The sequence below is a fragment of the Mesoplodon mirus genome (assembly GCF_964341445.2).
Source record: "Mesoplodon mirus genome assembly, chromosome: 13".
NCBI lineage: Eukaryota > Metazoa > Chordata > Mammalia > Artiodactyla > Ziphiidae > Mesoplodon > Mesoplodon mirus.
In genome coordinates, this window is record NC_138989.1 from 1917767 (window position 1) to 1936940 (window position 19174).

Genomic DNA, 19174 nt, shown 5'->3' on the forward strand with positions numbered 1-19174 from the left:
ACGAATTTTTAAAATAAATAAAATGAATGCGAAAACACAAAAACAAAAGCAATCAAGAAGGGTAAAAGGTGCATCTAACTGACCAGGATAAGAGGCCGTCAGAACGCAGCTCGGCCGGGCCCCGCCTTTTCTTCAACAGGCCCCGCCCCTCCACTTTCAGTCAGGTTCCGCCCCTTCCCCCACCAGGTCCTGTCCCTGTCCCGGTCTAGGAGGCCTCGCCTCTTTCCCCTCTCTGGCCGGCCCCTTCCCTCCACGATAGTCCCCGCCCACCCCGCCAAGGCTCCGCCCCTCCCCGGAGGGCCCCGCCCCTCGGGCCGCGGCATTCCCGCAGGAAGGCTCCCGCCGTCTGTGTGGGCCTGGGCGCGGCGCGGGCCGGGCGTACGCAGAGCGCGCCGGCGCGGTTGCCGTGGCAGCGCTGGCGGAGGGGACGGTGACCGGCGGGCTGAGGCGGCGGCGGGGCCACCGAGAGCCGGCGGCCGGCCGGAGGCGGCGCCGGGCAGGCCTGAGCGGCGGCGCGCGGCGCCCGGCCCGCGGGGATGCGGGACCGGCTGCCGGACCTGACGGCGGTGAGCGGCGGGCGGGCGAGCGGGCGGATAGCGGTTCGGGCCGGGAGCGCTGGGGGCGCGGGCGTGGGCCGGGGCCTGGCGGGAGGGGGTCGCGGGCCGGGCTGGGGGCGGGGGCGGGCGGGAAAGGGAGGCCAGGTCGGGGGGCGCCGGCCCGTCGGGGCGGCCTAGCGGGTGTGGTCGGGGCGGGGGCGCAGGCCTCCCCAGCCCGCAGCGCCCCGCGTGGGTCGCCGTCCCCCAAGTCCCCCGGACGCCCCGACGGCCCAGAGGCGGTCACTGTTCTGCCCTCGCTTCCGCGCGGCGGGGAGACAGCTTTTGAAGGGGCGTCTCAGGGCAGCGGCCGGACTGGACCTCGAACCCCTTTGCTGAGCTGGGCTCTGCCGCTTCGCCAGCTTGATTCGTTCCCTGGAGTCACTCCATCCTGTCTCCTGGTTTGAATCCTTGCACAGCACTCAGCACGACCAGAAATTACTTGCTGAATTATGGGCCGTCCCACCCTAGTGGGTGTCAGCTCCTGGGGAGCAGGACTTGTCCCCTCGCCCTCTGTCTTGTCCCTGGGGTCTAAGACGGGACCCCGCGCGGTGGGAGTGAATGCACCCTTGCAGGGCTGGATGCTGGGAGGGAGCGGCGAGGCAGGTACGGAGGGCGCCTTTTGTTTCCCCTGTAAATAGTTTGCTTTGTGCTTGTTTACTGCCAGTAAGCCCAGCTAGTGGAGCGTGTAGGTGCTCAGTGAGTAGCGACAGCAAATTACCGATTATTTTAGTAAGAGAACAGCGTTTTGTTCACTTAGGCGTTGGACTAGTGTTTGATGCATTCCACAGACAATACTGTGAATGAGATGGTGCCCTTGAAACTGTAGTGGATGCTTATAGTGTGGGAGAGTTGAAAAATTTTAGGCCAACAGAATTAATTCCTTTTCTTTAAAAATATTCAATACACGTACTAATTGTGCCGACCGGTTGCATTTTGTTTCCCAGTGCGCAGAACCCCTGGCAGCCTCAGACCTGCGCTAGGCCCACTGCCCTAAGGCATCCATTGAATGTCATGAATTAACTTCTCTTCTTTGCTTCTAGAATGGATCTAGCTGTGCCCCAGGCTTAGGAAGTAGAGAGAATAGTCAGATTATTATCTGTGTTCTGTCAGCCAGATGAGGAATCTTAGTTCAGAAAGGCAGTGAATTATTCATTCTTAAGATCATGGAAATTATGCGTTTACAGTCATCCCTAGAAAGTTTCTTCATAGTGATTTTTCTTTCCTTCCCTTTTTGTTAACGGTCAGGTACTTTGACCTCTGCACTTTGCAGGTCAGCATCGTGTGAAACAGCAAATTGCTGTTCTGTTATCTCACTCAAGGGAGTATCTTTCCTTGTTAGAATTAGAAGCTCAAATATTTGTTAAGTGAAAAAATGACGAATGTATCATGAGAGGATAGCCAAATTTATGAATGTTGGGAATAGTAGAAAAGATCTGTCAGTGGAATATGTGACAAGCTTTTCTTGGCTTGATTAGCAAAAAACAAAAAAGACAGTTATTTATTACTCTTCAGTGTATGTGTGTTTCAGCTCTTATGGCAACAGTGTTGGTAAGAACATGTTTTGGTCTAGAATTTTAGAGCAAGAAGTGACCTTTTCTGGTCCAAGATCATCTTGCTGTAGATGAAGACTAAGCAGCTGTAGGGCAAGTTAGTAGAAGTTTCTACGTCTGGAGTTGTCGAATCTTGGGCAGAGAATTTTTAAACCTCTCCAAACTTCACTTTTCCTGTATATAAAGTGGGGATAATAACATCTTTCTCGTCTACTCTCATGGAAGAAGCTGTGAAACATAAAATTATCTGTTGCATGTGCCACGCTGGGAGAGCGTGGGAGAGAGAAAATAGTCTGTAATTACAAGTGCTCTTAATATTTATTAGTTTTTAAAAATGTTTTCAGGAAGTTATAAAAAGGAACCTTCTCCCTGGCATAAAATATTAAGTTAAAATTGAATTTGACATACTTAAAGTTTAATAACTTTTAATATTTAAAAACTTGTCTGAAACTTATCAGATATAAAAGTTAATTTTTTTTTTTTTCAGGAAATGTGTCCTCTCCAAGTAGCTCTTGGAGAAGTTGACTGTCCTTTCACAACCATGTTTCTAAATGGCTGGTGTTTTTTCCTAGGTAAAGTTTAATATGTAATTTTGGTAGTTAAAATGCCTGTGATGTCCACATTGACAAAATATTTGTGATGCCTTCTCAAGATTCCTTTATTAGCTGTTAAGGATTCCTCTTGAGAAAAAGATTCCCACTGATAACTACTCAGAAAGGACTTAAAAGTTAGTTTGTCCAATACAGTTTGTCAAATACAGAGTTAGCTGCTTCTAAGCAATGATTCTCTTTTTGAGCAGCCAGTTCATCCGGGTGCAGAAAGGTTAAGTGACTTGCCCAAGATTTCCTAAACTCTAAATCCGAAAGATGTTTCTGGTTTATAAAAAAATAAAAGGACTACCCATTCAGCAGGCACTTGAGTGCCAGTGCTCTACGAGGTACTGTGCTAGGTGCAGGGGACACAGAAATGAACTGGGTGTGTGCGGTGGGTGTGCACAGCCCGGGGAAGGAAGAGTGAAGAAGCAGAAGGGAATACTGTTTAGGAAATAAGTCAATCAGAACGGAATTGCTGTCCTGGAAGATAATGACCCCAGATATATCACCTTTAAGAAAAGTTTGCAAATGCAAATGGCTATATTTATTATAGTTAAAAATAGAAAAATTGAAAATTTCAACTGTGGGAATTTGCAGGGTAATAAATATAAGCACAGTAGCTATGTGGTATTCATTAGTAGATGTATGAGAAAATTACCTTTTTAAAACCATTTTATTGAAGTATACTTGATTCACAATGTTGTGTTTAATTTCTGCTGTACAGCAAAGTGACTGTTATACATATATATATACTTTTTCATATTCTTTTCCATTATAGTTTATCACAGGATGTTGAATATAGTTCCCTGTGCTGTACAGTAGGACCCTGTTGTTTGTTGAGAAAATTACTTTTTTTTTTAACGTCTTTATTGGAATGTAATTGCTTTACAATGGTGTGTTAGTTTCTGCTTTATAACAAAGTGAATCAGTTATACATATACATATGTTCCCATATCTCTTCCCTCTTGCGACTCCCTCCCTCCCACCCTCCCTATCCCATCCCTCTAGGTGGTCACAAACCACCTAGCTGATCTCCCTGTGCTATGCGGCTGCTTCCCACTAGCTATCTATTTTCGTTTGGTAGTGTATATATGTCCACACCACTCTCTCACTTTGTCACAGCTTACCCTTCCCCCTCCCCGTATCTTCAAGTCCATTCTCTAGTAGGTCTGTGTCTTTATTCCCGTCTTGCCCCTAGGTTCTTCATGATATTTTTTTTCTTAGATTCCATATATATGTGTTAGCATACGGTATTTGTCTTTCTCTTTCTTACTTCACTCGTATGACAGACTCTAGGTCTATCCACCTCACTGCAAATAACTCAATTTCGTTTCTTTTTATGGCTGAGTAATAATCCATTGTATATATGTGCCACATCTTCTTCATCCATTCATCTGTTGATGGACACTTAGGTTGCTTCCATGTCCTGGCTATTGTAAATAGAGCTGCAATGAACATTTTGGTACATGACTCTTTTTGAATTACGGTTTTCTCAGGGTATATGCCCAGTAGTGGGATTGCTGGGTCGTATGGTAGTTCTATTTATAGTTTTTTAAGGAACCTCCATACTGTTCTCCATACTGGCTGTATCAATTTACATTCAACCAACAGTGCAAGAGGGTTCCCTTTTCTCCACACCCTCTCCAGCATTTATTGTTTCGAGATTTTTTTTTTTTTTTTTTTTGTGGTACGCAGGCCTCTCACTGTTGTGGCCTCTCCTGTTGTGGAGCACAGGCTCCGGACACGCAGGCTCAGTGGCCATGGCTCATGGGCCTAGCCGCTCCGTGGCAAGTGGGATCTTCCCGGACCGGGGCATGAACCCATGTCCCCTGCATCGGCAGGCGGACTCTCAACCACTGCGCCACCAGGGAAGCCCTGTTTCTAGATTTTTTGATGATGGCCATTCTGACCGGTGTGAGATGATATCTCATTGTAGTTTTGATTTGCATTTCTCTAATGATTAATGATGTTGAGCATTCTTTCATGTGTTTGTTGGCAGTCTGTATATCTTCTTTGGAGAAATGTCTATTTAGGTCTTCTGCCCATTTCTGGATTGGGTTGTTTGTTTTTTTGTTATTGAGCTGCATGAGCTGCTTGTAAATTTTGGAGATTAATCCTTTGTCAGTTGCTTCATTTGCAAATATTTTCTCCCATTCTGACAGTTGTCTCTTGGTCTTGTTTATGGTTTCCTTTGCTGTGCAAAAGCTTTGAAGTTTCATTAGGCCCCATTTGTTTATTTTTGTTTTTATTTCCATTTCTCTAAGAGGTGGGTCAAAAAAGATCTTGCTGTGATTTATGTCATAGAGTGTTCTGCCTATGTTTTCCTCTAAGAGTTTGATAGTGTCTGGCCTTACATTTAGGTCTTTAATCCATTTTGAGTTTATTTTTGTGTATGGTGTTAGGGAGTGTTCTAATTTCATACTTTTACATGTACCTGTCCAGTTTTCCCAGCAGCACTTATTGAAGAGGCTGTCTTTTCTCCACTGTATATTCTTGCCTCCTTTATCAAAGATAAGGTGACCATATGTGTGTGGGTTTATCTCTGGGCTTTCCATCCTGTTCCATTGATCTATATTTCTGTTTCTGTGCCAGTGCCATATTGTCTTGATTACTGTAGCTTTGTAGTATAGTCTGAAGCCAGGGAGCCTGATTCCTCCAGCTCCATTTTTCGTTCTCAAGATTGCTTTGACTATTCAGGGTCTTTTGTATTTCCATACAAATTGTGAAATTTTTTGTTCTAGTTCTGTGAAAAATGCCAGTGGTAGTTTGATAGGGATTGCATTGAATCTGTAGATTGCTTTGGGTAGTAGAGTCATTTTCACAATGTTGATTCTTCCAATCCAAGAACATGGTATATCTCTCCATCTATTTGTATCATCTTTAATTTCTTCCATCAGTGTCTTATAATTTTCTGCATACAGTTCTTTTGTCTCCTTAGGTAGGTTTATTCCTAGATATTTTATTCTTTTTGTTGCAATGGTAAATGGGAGTGTTTTCTTAATTTCACTTTCAGATTTTTCATCATTAGTGTGTAAGAATGCCAGAGATTTCTGTGCATAATTCTGTATCCTGCTACTTTACCAAATTCATTGATTAGCTCTAGTAGTTTTCTGGTAGCATCTTTAGGACTCTCTATGTATAGTGTCATGTCATCTGCAAACAGTGACAGCTTTACTTCTTTTCCGATTTGGATTCCTTTTATTTCTTTTTCTTCTCTGATTGCTGTGGCTAGAACTTCCAAAACTATGTTGAATAAGAGTGGTGTGAGTGGGCAACCTTGTCTTGTTCCTGATCTTAGTGGAAGTGGTTTCAGTTTTTCACCATTGAGGACGATGCTGGCTGTGGGTTTGTCATATATGGCCTTTATTATGTTGAGGAAAGTTCCCTCTATGCCTACTTTCTGCAGGGTTTTTATCATAAATGGGTGTTGAATTTTGTCGAAAGCTTTCTCTGCATCTATTGAGATGATCGTATGGTTTTTCTCCTTCAATTTGTTAATATGGTGTATCACGTTGATTGATTTGCGTATATTGAAGAATCCTTGCATTCCTGGAATAAACCCCACTTGATCATGGTGTATGATCCTTTTAATGTGCTGTTGGATTCTGTTTGCTAGCATTTTGTTGAGGATTTGTGCATCTGTGTTCATCAGTGATATTGACCTGTAGTTTTCTTTCTTTGTGACATCTTTGTCTGGTTTTGGTATCAGGGTGATGGTGGCCTCGAAGAACGAGTTTGGGAGTGTTCCTCCCTCTGCTATATTTTGGAAGAGTTTGAGAAGGATAGGTGTTAGCTCTTCTCTAAATGTTTGATAGAAGTCGCCTGTGAAGCCATCTGGTCCTGGGCTTTTGTTTGTTAGAAGATCTTAAATCACAGTTTCCATTTCAGTGCTTGTGATTGGTCTGTTCATATTTTCTATTTCTTCCTGGTTCAGTCTCGGCAGGTTGTGCATTTCTAAGAATGTGTCCATTTCTTCCAGGTTGTCCATTTTATTGGCATAGAGTTGCTTGTAGTAATCTCTCATGATCTTTTGTATTTCTGCAGTGTCAGTTGTTACTTCTCCTTTTTCATTTCTAATTCTATTGATTTGAGTCTTCTCCCTTTTTTTCCAATGATAATGGTTTATCATTTTTGTTTATCTTCTCAAAGAACCAGCTTCTAGTTTCATTGATCTCTGCTATCGTTTCCTTTATTTCTTTTTCATTTATTTCTGATCTGATCTTTATGATTTCTTTCCTTCTCCTAAATTTGGGGGGAGTTTGTTCTTTCTCTAATTGCTTTAGGTGCAAGGTTAGGTTGCTTATTTGAGATGTTTCATGTTTCTTAAGGTAGGATTGTATTGCTATAAACTTCCCTCTTAGAACTGCTTTTGCTGCATCTCATAGGTTTTGGGTCGTCGTGTCTCCATTGTTATTTGTTTCTAGGTAGAAAATTACTATTTTTAATACTTGGGTTCATGGTGATGAATTGCAAGTATAATTTATTTATTTATATATGTATGTGTGTATGTATGTGTTTATTTTTGGCTGCACTGGGTTTTCATTGCTGCGCATGGGCTTTTCTCTAGTTGTGGCGAGCGGGGGCTTCTCATTGCGGTGGCTTCTCTTGTTGCGGAGCATGGGCTCTAGGCATGTGGGCTTCAGTAGTTGTGGCACACAGGCTTAGTTGCTCCGCGGCATGTGTGATGTTCCCGGATCAGGGATCGAACCTGTGTCCCCTGCACTGGCAGGTGGATTCTTAATCACTGCGCCACCAGGGAAGTCCCACAATTTTTTAAGTGGCAGGAAAAACTGCCCAGATTTTTTTTTTTTTTTTTTTTTCTTTTTGCGGTACGTGGGCCTCTCACTGTTGTGGCCTCTCCCGTTGCGGAGCACAGGCTCCGGATGCGCAGGCTCAGCGGCCATGGCTCACGGACCCAGCCGCTCCGCGGCATGTGGGATCCTCCCGGACCGGGGCACGAACCCGTGTTCCGTGCATCGGCAGGCGGACTCTCAACCACTGCGCCACCAGGGAAGCCCCTGCCCAGATATTTTTAAGGTTCTTTTTTGGCAGCTCAAATTGCACGCAGGGTGCAGATTGTTACGTAGTAAAGTTTCAGGTTCCAATTTATAAAATAAAAACATTTTTTTCTAAGTACTTCACTGAAAGTTACAATACTGAGAATTTCATAATACATGTATAATTTAATATATGAATATGTCTATAATTTTGAATATGTTTATGGTGTAGAATTTCACAATTTACTAAATCCTGTATCATCATACAGACAGTTCCCACAATTGGAATCTATATAGTTTCTCCAGGAACTATAATAAATATCCATTTGTATACAAAATAAAAGAGCAAAGCCTGTACATTTCCACAGGTTAATTACTTCTGGTTTTTAACTTCAAGTCTATTCATTCTGAATGTAAGGAATAGAGAACCTAAGCGATAACCAGCACCCTCACTCCTGCAGATCGCCTTGTTCCAGTCTCTGCTGTTCCCACGTGCCCTTCTGCTCCGGCCCTTGCACACGCTGCTCCATGTGTGTGTCTCTCTCCCCCTTTCTCTGCCGGCCCCACCCCTTCTTTTGGCCTCAGTTCAGGCATCACCACCAGGAAGTCTTCCCGCCCTCCTTCCCCCTTGGGTCCCCAGAGATCTTCCTTTCTGTGCATCTGCACACACACGAGGTCCAGTTTTCTTCCTGCGCCCTCCCCCAGACTCTGCACCATTTCCAGGGCAGATGTGTGCTGTCAGGTTTGCTCTGAAGCCTCAGGATTCTGCACAGAGCACCTGCTAGGTGTATATTGAGTCGTGTTTGCTTTTGAAAAGGCCCAGGGTTAGGAAGATGCAGATGACAGTGGACTCTGTTGTCTTCAAGGCTCTTTGGGTTTCAAGGGACAGAAACCCCTTAGCTAAAACAGAAAAGGGAGATTGATTAAAGGGTAGAATGGGGCCTCAGACTCAGGGCGGGCTGTGCCGTGAGACCTCACGAGGGGATGGAACCAGGGCCAGCGAGCTACCAAGACCGCCTCTGTCCTTGACTTTCGTCTGCCGTGCTGCTTCTCACTGTGTGTGTCTGTGTCTTTGTTTCCTGGTTTCTCTGTCCTTCTGTGTGTGCTTTCTCTCTGCTCCACCCCCCATCTCTGTCTCATCTCTCTGCTCTTCATTCATTCCTTCAGCTGATCTCTACTGAGTGGCTGCTACGTGCCAGGCACTGTTTCAGGCGTGAGTTATGACAAGACCCTTGAAGTCCTTGCTCCCCTGAAACGTGTCATGGGGGAGGGGACAAGAAACAGCTAAGTCAATGAGCAATAAAATGCCTTTCTCAGTAACTGCTGGGGAGGAAATGAAACAGGGGAGTGGGTGTGGGTGTGGCTGTTTTGGGCTGGGCCATCAGGGGTCTCTGATCGGGGGAGGTCTCTGAGCTGAGATCTGAATGAGAAGGAGCCAGCCGGGCACAGGTCTGGGAGGTGGGCACTGGGCAGAAGGCACGGCCAGCCCCAGGGCTCTGCTGTGGGCACAGGTTCGTGTGAAGGACAGGAAGGTGATGAGTTTGATTGTCAGTGGTGAGCAAAACATGAGAGATGAGGAGAAATCTTTAATCATACCTTCGAGAGGAGAAAACAGAAGCATTTGTGCAATACAGTGTTATTTATGTAAAGTGTAAGTACCTGCAGTATTTATATAATATTAATAATGGAGACAAATATGAAGTAAAAATATAAAACATGAAATAGTGTAATATTCTACCTAGGGCATGAAACTACGACTGATTACCTAAATATATGGGAAAGATGTTACTGACATCGACAGCATAATTACCAACTGGCCAACAGTCTCAGCTTTTACCTATTTTTAATTACAAGTATTCGTTTTTTACTGAAGTAATGTAATTTTGAAATTAATGTACTGTAGCAGCAAAGCTACTGCAACCATTGTACATATTTCAAGATAATTATTTCCTCACAATTATCATTTGCATGGAAGGCTCTAGTGTATGTGTATTTGGAGAACAACCTGGAGAAAAATCCAGTGTTTTATCCAACTTTGGATTCTACTAATCTGTGATAATTCAGCTTCTGAATTATCTAAACGGCATTCCAGTGACAAATGATTCATCTCTGTTAACTAGTCTCTAAACGTGGAAGCTACTTGATGTCTCTGCCTCAGAACAGTTTTTACAGAGAGAATTGTAGTTTAATATAATGCTGCTTTTAAGGAGAATTGTTTTAAAATTTAGCAGAAATGGAAAGTTGATATTTGGATGTTTATCTTGCACTTTGACACTTTGGAAATCAAGTTGGAGAGTATTCCCACTGCTCGTAGTAAATGCTTTGCCACAAATCGTTTTGTTATATACAATAAGTACACTGTCGTAAACAGCAGCTATTGTACAGGGATCACACCGTCTCAGCTAGAAAGGTTGAACGTGGGCTTCACTGAAGACGAGGCGATTGTGCAGCAGCTTAAACAGCATTATTTTTTTCTTTTCTTTTTTTTTTTTTTGGCCACGTTGTGCGTCATGTGGGATTTTAGTTCCTTGACCAGGAATCGAACCCGGGCCCCCTGCAGTGGAAGCATGGAAGCCCTGAACCACTGGACCGCCAGGGGAGTCCCTAAAGAGCATTGTTTTGGTAGTCATTTCTGTTTCTTTTTTCATGAATGGAAAAGCTAAGACAGTATTACTGGGTCTATTTCCTAATGTCAGGTAATTCTGAGAATTCCAGATAGAACTAAGAAACATAAGTAAAGGTTTAAAGATGAGACGGAAAAAAGAAGACATTAGAGGAAACAGATTCCAAGTCATTGGCTCCCTCTTGGTCTGCAGGTACATAAACGAACGATTTATCAGGAAGCGAATGACTGGATAAAGGTCACGCATGACACGTGGGCTTCAGCGGGAGGAAGAATTGAGTTTCTTTGGTAACTGTTTGTTCACCACCTCCTGCACGGAGTGTGGTCCGTGTGTGATGTGACAGTAAACTGACTGACTTCCCGTAGGGAGAGTGTCATGTTGGAAACCGTCTCTCCTGAGCCTGGAAATGAGTGTCTCTCCCGGAGCAGGTGAAGTAGCGGGCTTAGGTTCGCGACCGCGTCACACACACAACAGGCCTCTTCGTGTGGGCCTCGCCTCGAGGTGGTCTAGTGCCGCGGGGGTCAGGGCTGGGGCTGGGGCGTGCAGGGAAAAGCAAGACAGCTGTGGACTGACCGCTGGTGAACCCCTGCGATGGACCCGTCGAGGGCTCAGTGTGTCATTCCTTCCACTTTTGTACGTGTTTGTCATTTTCCGCGGCAGAAGGTGAAACAGGCTGAACGCCGAGGCCTCTGAGAACCGCGAGTGGCTGTCAGCGGGGTGAGATGTGCGCCCCCGGCCCCGGGGAATCCCAGCCCTGCTAGGCCACGTTCACGTTCACTCTCTCTCCTCCCCCCGTTGAATCTGCGGGGAGTTGGCTACTTACAGTTCAGTCCCTTGAGCCCTGTGAGCGCCCCAGCTGAGAAGCGACCGGGTGGGGCGCGGGGAGGGCAGTGACGTGCGGGGCCACTCGAGGAGCGCGTGGTGTCGAAGGCCCGCGCGAGGCCGCCTGGCCCGGAGCCCAGAGGAGAGCTGGGAGGCCGGCTTCGCCTGGAGGACCCTCGTGAAGCCCTTTCTTCCGGGAGGAGGGCAGGGGCGGGGCGGGGGCGGGGTTAAGAGCAAGGGCGTGGGCTGGAGTCAGAGGGGCAGGGCGGCCTCGGCTCTGAGTGTCCAGGGCGGCCGTCCCCTCGAGCCTCGGGAGCGGGTGTGGGAGGTGACTGTGAGCCAAGGCGAGGGCGGCTCTTGCCGTTGGGGAGTGAGCGCAGTGTGGGTTCTGTGAGGTCGAGCCCACCTGGTGCCCAAAGAGGCTGGGTGCTCAGCTGTCCATGGGGTGCTGGGGGCGTGAAGCGGGGATGCTCGCAGGCCTCGGGTGGCGCTGGAGGACCGGTGAGACCGCGCGCACGCCGAGCCCTCCTGCCGCCCCGTGCCCTGGCGCGCGGTACCCAGTAGCAGCCGTCTGTCGCCTCAGGTGCCCTGGGATCCCGGAGAAGAACACTGCGGAGTTGGCGGGCGGGTCTGCACATAACTTTCTGTCGCTTGTTGGCCGATTGCCGACCTGCCTTTAAGTGCTTTTTCGCTCGGAATTAAGAGCATGGACCAGAAATGAGTTTAAGAGCCTTTATTGGGGTATGCGTGCCCTGGGAAAATAGCGCCCTTCCGAAACCCACAGCCCCGCCTCTGGGGGCGGGGGCGGGGACGGGATGGGTGTTGTCCCCGCCCTGTCGCCGGTTAGAACCCAGATCTGCGACTCCCAGGTAGGTACGGGGTTCTTTCTTCCGGACAGTGCTGTTCGCAGGCTGCAGAGTTAAGAGGAGTGTCAATTAGCACGCTTGATTGGAGAAAGGATGGCGTGAGCGTTCTTCAGCCCTTACTGGTGCGTACGCGTCCTTGGGCTCTCGTGCCGCGGGCCCGCAGACTGGGGCCTGACCCAGGGAGACGTGCCCTCCCGGCTCTGGAGGCCAGAAGCCAGGGTGTCGCGGGGCCGCACCCTCCCCGAACCTGCGCCAGAGCCCTGCCTTGCCTCTCTCACCTTCCCGTGCGGGCGGCGGTCCTCGGGGGTCCTCGGCTTGTAGGTGCATCGCGGTCATCACGGGCCGCCTCCCCCTGTGCGTCTCTGTCTCTTCTCATAAGGACGCGAGTCACGTTGGGTTAAGGGCCCACGCTGCTCCAGCACGGCCTCATCTTGACTGACTGCATCTTCACTGATCCTTTTTCCAAATACGGGTCCCAGGCTGAGGTCCTGGGGGTTTGCAACATCTGTGTTTAGTTGGACACCGTTGAACCCACAGTGCTCGTCCTGTTCGCGGAGCTCACATAAGACGTTTGCCGTGGCAGCGCTGCCTGACTGCAGGCATCTTTCCCCGCAGCCGGCGCCTGTGAGAGCAGGGTCCCTCAGCTCTGAGAGGCGCCGGGGGCCTCCGGCCCGCAGCCGAGGGAGCTTCTGCCGGAGTCCTGCGTAGGTGGGTCTCTGCTTTTCCCTCCGAGACCGCCCCACGGCTGTCCCAGCGCGAGGTGTCGCCTGGTGACAACACGTTGTTCACGGTCCTCTCGTAAAAGCCCCTTGTGTGAGGGAGCTCGCGCCTCCCTTAGAGGAGCTCGCCTCTTCTCCCTTGCCCTCCTGGATTGTCTGGTCGAGGACGCCCTGGGGTAAGGCAGGTGCCGAAGCCTTCCCTGGGGTGGTGAGAGATTATTGTTGATTTTTAGGCCAAATTGATCTGCCTTAGCGAGGGCCCTGGATGAGTGCAGAGGGAGGCTGCATTGTGCTTTCTTCACACATTTATTAAATTTTGTAGATGTTTTCCTAGATAAATTTAGTGGAATTTTGTTTCCACATTATTTCTGGGTTGTAGATCATTAGAGCCACGCTTCAGACTTTCCGTGGTTAAAGACTCTGATTTCACGAGGGTTGAGAGAATCCCTGAAACCCGTGGCCGCCTCGGCTCTCGCAGGGTTTGAGCTGAGCTGACTCGCCCTGCGTGTCCTCGGGGAGACAGTTCCTAACAGCTCCCTCCTCTGTATTCTGGCAGGTGTCTTTCCTTTCTCCTCCCGAGTCGCCAGCTCTCGCTGGTGGATGCTGTGTCACACGTCCTTGACAAACACTGTGTGATTCCGGTACCAGGTCCCGGGTTCTGACGTTGTCTCCTGTCCCCCGTGGCTGAAGACGGAGGTCGCTTTCTTCCCAGGAGAGACTTTCCACCGTTGGGTTCTTCTGCCTCCCTCGAGGGGTGGGGAACCCAGCCCGGCAGCATCACCTGGAACTTAGAATGTGACGATGTTCCCGACGTTCTAGGACAGTCACGAGGGCGTGGACTGCCTCACCTCAGCCCCGCTGAGTCAGAGACCCAGCCCTCTAGGCGGAGCTGATGCCCCTCAAGTTGGAGACCCACTGGTCTAGAATAACATCTCCTCATTCTTTATTCTTCAGTGTTATTTTAAACTGATGGTACCTGTTTGCGTCTACGTGAAAAATTTTAAAACCAGAATTTTACGTTTTATATTTTTCCATTTTAGTGTAGGAAGAATGATGATGGAGACCCAGCTGTTGTTGCTGCAAAGGACCCTTTTATGGGTCCTTTATGTAAAGTACGGTGTTATCCTGGGGCTTCCCAGCGGTCAGTTGCTTTCTTCCTCCGTGTTACTTACTCAAGTCTTCGCCACTGAGTCTTTCCTTAGTAAAGTGTTCCTTGATTATGAGTGTGGCCGTGACTGGGAGTTACTCACTTAGGGAAAATTGATAAGCACCAGCTAACATATGTGATAGTTCCTTGAAAAATTATTATGTAGTCTTGAAAAGTGAACTGGTGGTATCGGTATTTTCAATCTTTATAGAGAGTGTGCAATGTAAGCGGTTTCACTTGTTGAGGATAAACCTGGCCTGTGTTAAACGGACGTACTCAGCATGGGTGGTTCTACGTCGCTCAGTTCTCAGAGATCTAGCCATTGTTTCCCCAGGACGCGGCAGCTTCTCCGGGCGTGCAGCCCGGTCTGCCCGCCTTGACCGTGGCCTGGTGTGGCTCTGGCACACTTCGGAGTCGTTACACTTTGGTGCTGTTAGTGAGTTGGGATCCTGTAGGTACCGAACTGCTCTTGTCTTTCAGTTCACTGTTTGTGTCTACGTGAAAAATTTTAAAACCAGAATTTTACATTTTATATTTTTCCATTTTAGTGTAGGAAAAATGATGATGGAGACACAACTGTTGTTATTGAAAAGGACCATTTTATGGATGATTTCTTCCATCAGGTAAGAGCCGTTTAATGAAACCCAGACGGACTTGTTTTCTTTAAACATAGTTAAACTAATGTAACTGTGCACTTTTCATATTTGAAATAATACCCAAACTAATATTTTTAAAAGTTGGTGTTTGAATTGCATAAGTTCTCTAGACTTTTTAGTGCTAGGAAAACATTCTTCCTGGTGATGGACTTGGTCAGGGGGTGGGGGGGGTGAGAATGGTGATCGTGGGTGTGGAGGGCACATGCGGAGACTGATGCCCGCAGGCTGGGGTGCTGGCCCGGCGTGGCTGCTGCTCCTGGGCCGTGCTGGGGGAAGGCGTGTCTTCCTGCGAGCACGGGAAGGCCCTGGGGAGATGCTGCTGCACCCATGGCCAGCGGTGTTCTCCAGACTCGGGCAGTTTGGTCCCGGGGAGGGGAAGGCCTGGGGGCGGTGCTGCCCCTCAGCTGGTGGTCAGGTGTGCACGGTACACACAGCGAGGCTTCCCCTGCTTTCCTCCTGCAGAATGGCCGTGAGTCCCACACATCAGAGAGCTCATGTTGTGTATTTCCTAAAATCTTTGACTGAATTTTAAATTCCTCTCCTGAGAAGTTTTCCACGTTTCAGAATACCGGTCTCTAGGTCATATGGACTTCTCTCCTGAGAGGTCTTATCTCTAAGCAAAGATGCGATTGTGGCAGCTCTGCTCTGCCGTTGCCGTCAGGCAGCACGGCCTTTCTCTGGGCTGTCCGCGTGCAGGCCTGCACCCTTGGATCTGACCTCACACCTGTCCGTTCCTTCGGGCTTCCCTGCGAGGCCTTTCCCTCTCCCTCTTAGCCCCCCAGGGCTGTTTCTAGGCTGGCATCATGTTTAAATTGTTAACCCTAAGTCATAGCTGATCAAATTTTGCATAATTTAAAATTTTTGAAATTGAGTCAGAGAACAAATATTTTGACTTCGTTACATATGAAGAAAAGAGACGGGTTCAGTGTAATTTTTTAATGATGAAAGCTTCATTTGCAGGACTTGTTTTGATTATGCTGAGTCTCGTCTACAAGTTTCAGTTAACTCAAATCTGTTGACAGTCTAAACTGGTCTATCAATACGTGGATTTGAAAATATGTGATATGTTAATAAAAAATATCTTAGAAGTTATCTAAGATAACTTTAGAAGTTATCTTATAAGTTGTCAGTTTTCCAGATCCAGTCAGAATTTATTGGATACCTAGTGTAAGAACCTATTCATTGGGTTTCAAGCATTTATGTTAGTTCTTAATCTTATCTAATGGAAAAAACATGAAATTAAATTGTTAGCTACAGGAACTTACTTTAAGGTACAAAAGAGTTAAGATGGTGGATTTCCGGATTTCACTTTGGAAATGAGACTCTTTTTACTGTCTTTTGCTTACCCACCCACTTTGTAAAATCGTTACTTCTCTGATTTTACCCCCTTTACCTAGATGCTTAATTCTTCCATACCAGTTCTCCGGAAAAACATATTTCTTATTTTAAGAATTTCCCAGCATTAAATGTTGTTGTTGTATTTTATAGAATTATATAAATCACTCAGAGTCATTAAGCTGTAGTAACTTAGCGCTAATCCATTTTGGCTGTGGGTGTCTCAGAGATGCAGAAAAAAACGGGTGGCTCATGTTAGGGAGGTTTGAGAGCCATCGACTGTAACTTAAGTTCCAGTTTCACTTGTTAAGTGGTTGTTTTATTTTACAGTTAATTTCTGTGAAATGACTTCTTAGACAGATGAGAAGCAAGTGATGTTTGTTAATACAAACTCTTTCTTAGAAAATGGCATTCAGATCTTACATATCACATAGAACATTGCAAAAGGTAGGAATTTTGCACGTGACCAGTGTTTGGTGAAGACTAACATAGTGCTGTAATGAGCGACCAGGAATCTCCTCTCTGCGAAGATGATTTGTAGTTGACGGAGGAGGCGGGGGACCCTGCGTGGTGTGCTTCGTAGGCGTAAATGGACCTGACACCACAGCGACGGTGGCGCTTCCCTCCTGGTCCCGAGTCGGTGGTCCAGCAGTTTTCTTTTCGGACCACGCTGGGACTTCTGCTGCACAGATACTGGGGGTATGTGTACTGCAGAACCCTCCAAGGGGTAAAACAGTGTCTCTCCTACTTTGTGACAGATGCGTGCTACTGAATTTATTTCAGAAATGCTGCTTTAATGATGGCTCATTGAAATGTAGATCTGTGCACTAAAACCCCAAAGTTGTTATTTGTGTTTAAGCCTGCATGATAAAGTAGCAAAAATTTTAAAAGATTCCATTTTAATTCTATGTACTGTTTTTACATGATTAATTAAATTATAAGTATGTGAAGTATATGAAGTTCTGTAGAAATTGACTGTAAATAAATGGAAATAACACCCAGGCCTAATGAAATAGCCATTCGCTGCGCTATGCAAGTAGAATTCTGTGTTCAACTCTCCTCTAAAACTTTGGTTTTCAAAATGTGCTGTGGGGCTTGGTCCCAGTGTCCCTGGGGTCCCTAAGGCCCTTCCAGTGAGTTCCTGTGGCTGATAACGATTTTCATAAAAATACCAAGATGTTTACCTCTTTCCTCTCACTCTGTCACAAATGGACAATGGGGGAGTTTCCAGAGGCTACATCAAGTGTGTGATACGGCAACAGACTAAACACAGAAGCAGGTATCAGAATCAAGATGCCTTCCATTAAGCTAGAAATTAGATTTGCAGAAAAATGTAGATCAGTGCTTGTACTTTCACTGATTTGGGGGGAGGGAATTCTGCTTTTTCCATAAAAATAGGTTATTGGTATTAACATGTGTATTAATTTCCTACTGCTGCTGTAACAAATTACCACAACCGTAGTGGCTAAATCCAACATACACTCACAGCCTGACAGCTGCAGAGGTCCGAAGCTGAAATGAGCCACTGGGGCTCCCGTCAAGGTGCCGGCAGGGCCGCGCCCTTCTGCAGGCTCGGTGGGGAGAGGCTGTGTCCTGCCTTCTCCAGCTTCTGGGGGCACCTGCGTCCTTGGCTCGGGGCCCTTTCCCCCAGCGTCGGGCACCTCACTGCAGCCTCTGCTTCTGCTGTCACGTCGCTTTTTTCTAAGTTTGGTCCTGTTGGCTTCTGTTTTATAAGGACTCTTGTGGTTACACTGGAACAACCCAGATAATCCAGGGTAATCTCCCATCTCGACTCTTAACTCATCACACCTGCAAGGGGCCTTTGGCCCCGTAAGGCGACATTCTGAGGATGAGGATGTGGACGTCCACCACGGCATGTAGTGGGCTTGTAATTAACTGTCTTCAGTGAATTAATACATGTCGAAGCTGTTTCTCCGCTATGGGAATTATCCGAAGCGAGCTACAGCCTACGTGAGCCAAAGCTCTTTGGGGTCTTCCGTAACTTTCGGGATTAAAGAGGCGCTGAGACCAAGCACGCCAGAGCCGCTCTAGTCCGCAGGGCTCCTCACGCTGGCATCTCCCCTCCCCACTGGGATGCGCGTCCCCGTTGCTCAGAAATCAGGATGATGGGAGAGGACGCACTCGCACGAGAAGCCTCGCCCGCACCCCTGTGTCTTCATCTGCTGGTTTTCTCACCTCTCCCCTTGGAAGGTGACCCTTTTCTTAGTTTCTTATTTAGACGTCCCAGTGTTTCTTCATGTAAATGTTAACATCTGCAAGTTAATCTCTGCTTATTTTGACCTCTTTCTTGCATCGTTGCTAACGTGTATACGTGTTGTTCTGCACCTTGTGGGTATTTTCTTTTTCGGTGTTTTTTTTTCTTTTTTTTAGCGGTTCGCGGGCCTCTCACTGTTGTAGCCAGGCTCAGCGGCCATGGCTCACGGGCCCAGCCGCTCCGCGGCATGTGGGATCTTCCCGGACCAGGGTATGAACCTGTGTCCCCTGCATCGGCAGGCGGACTCTCAACCACTGCGCCACCAGGGAAGCCCTCGGTGTGTTTTTAACTTGGTAATATATCCTGGAGATGTTTTCATATCTTTTGTTAGAGTTCCGTAGTGTAACCTAACAAGTCCCCTGTTGATGGGCTTTAGGGTTTTCCTCATCTTTCAAATAGAGAAGTTGTGCTTAGTTTCCTGGGGCCGCACAAACTGTATGGCTTCAAACAGCACAGAATGACTGTCTTCGTCTCTGGAAGCCGGAAGTCCAGGCTGGTCCCACCGGGATGAAGCCACATTGCCAGCAGGACCGCACGCCCCAGAGGCTCCGGGCAGAGCCCGCTGCCCTGCCTTCCCCACCTCTCGAGCTGCACCCCTGGTGCCCCTCCGCCTGCCAGGCCGGCAGCAGACCATTGTGCTTCACTAGTGTCGCGTGGCCGCCTTCTGTCGTCCCATCTCCATCCACTTCCCTCTTACAAGTACACTTGGGGTCATACTGAGGGCCCACCGGGGGATCCGGGATTGTATCTCCCCATCTCAAGACCCTTTGTTTCAGTCACATCTGCAGTTCCCTTTGCCATATAAGGTAACCATCCAAGGTCCCAGGGACTAGGACCTGGACATTTTGGGGGACAGTATTCAGCCTGCCACACTTGTTATGAATCCATCTGGACAGATCTTGCTAATGAATACGTTACATTTTGAAACAAGTAGTGAATAATTTAGACTATCAGAGGCAAAAAATAATGACTAGGAAGGCTTGGTCTTATCAGC

The 19174-nt window shown here is 47.4% G+C and overlaps 1 protein-coding gene across 3 annotated transcripts in view; it reads left to right on the top strand.

The window, feature by feature from the left end:
* Positions 1-321: 321 nt before the first annotated feature.
* Positions 322-19174, top strand: part of STX2 (syntaxin 2) — a 249267-nt gene continuing 230414 nt past the window's right edge. For all 3 annotated transcript variants that reach the window (XR_014295669.1, XM_082640020.1, XM_082640019.1), the window contains exons 1-2: positions 322-566; positions 14463-14537. Coding sequence is in view for 2 of the 3 variants with exons in the window: in XM_082640020.1 (XP_082496146.1) it covers positions 537-566; positions 14463-14537 (105 nt within the window). In the remaining variant the exon portion in view is untranslated. The remainder of the gene's footprint in view (positions 567-14462; positions 14538-19174) is intronic.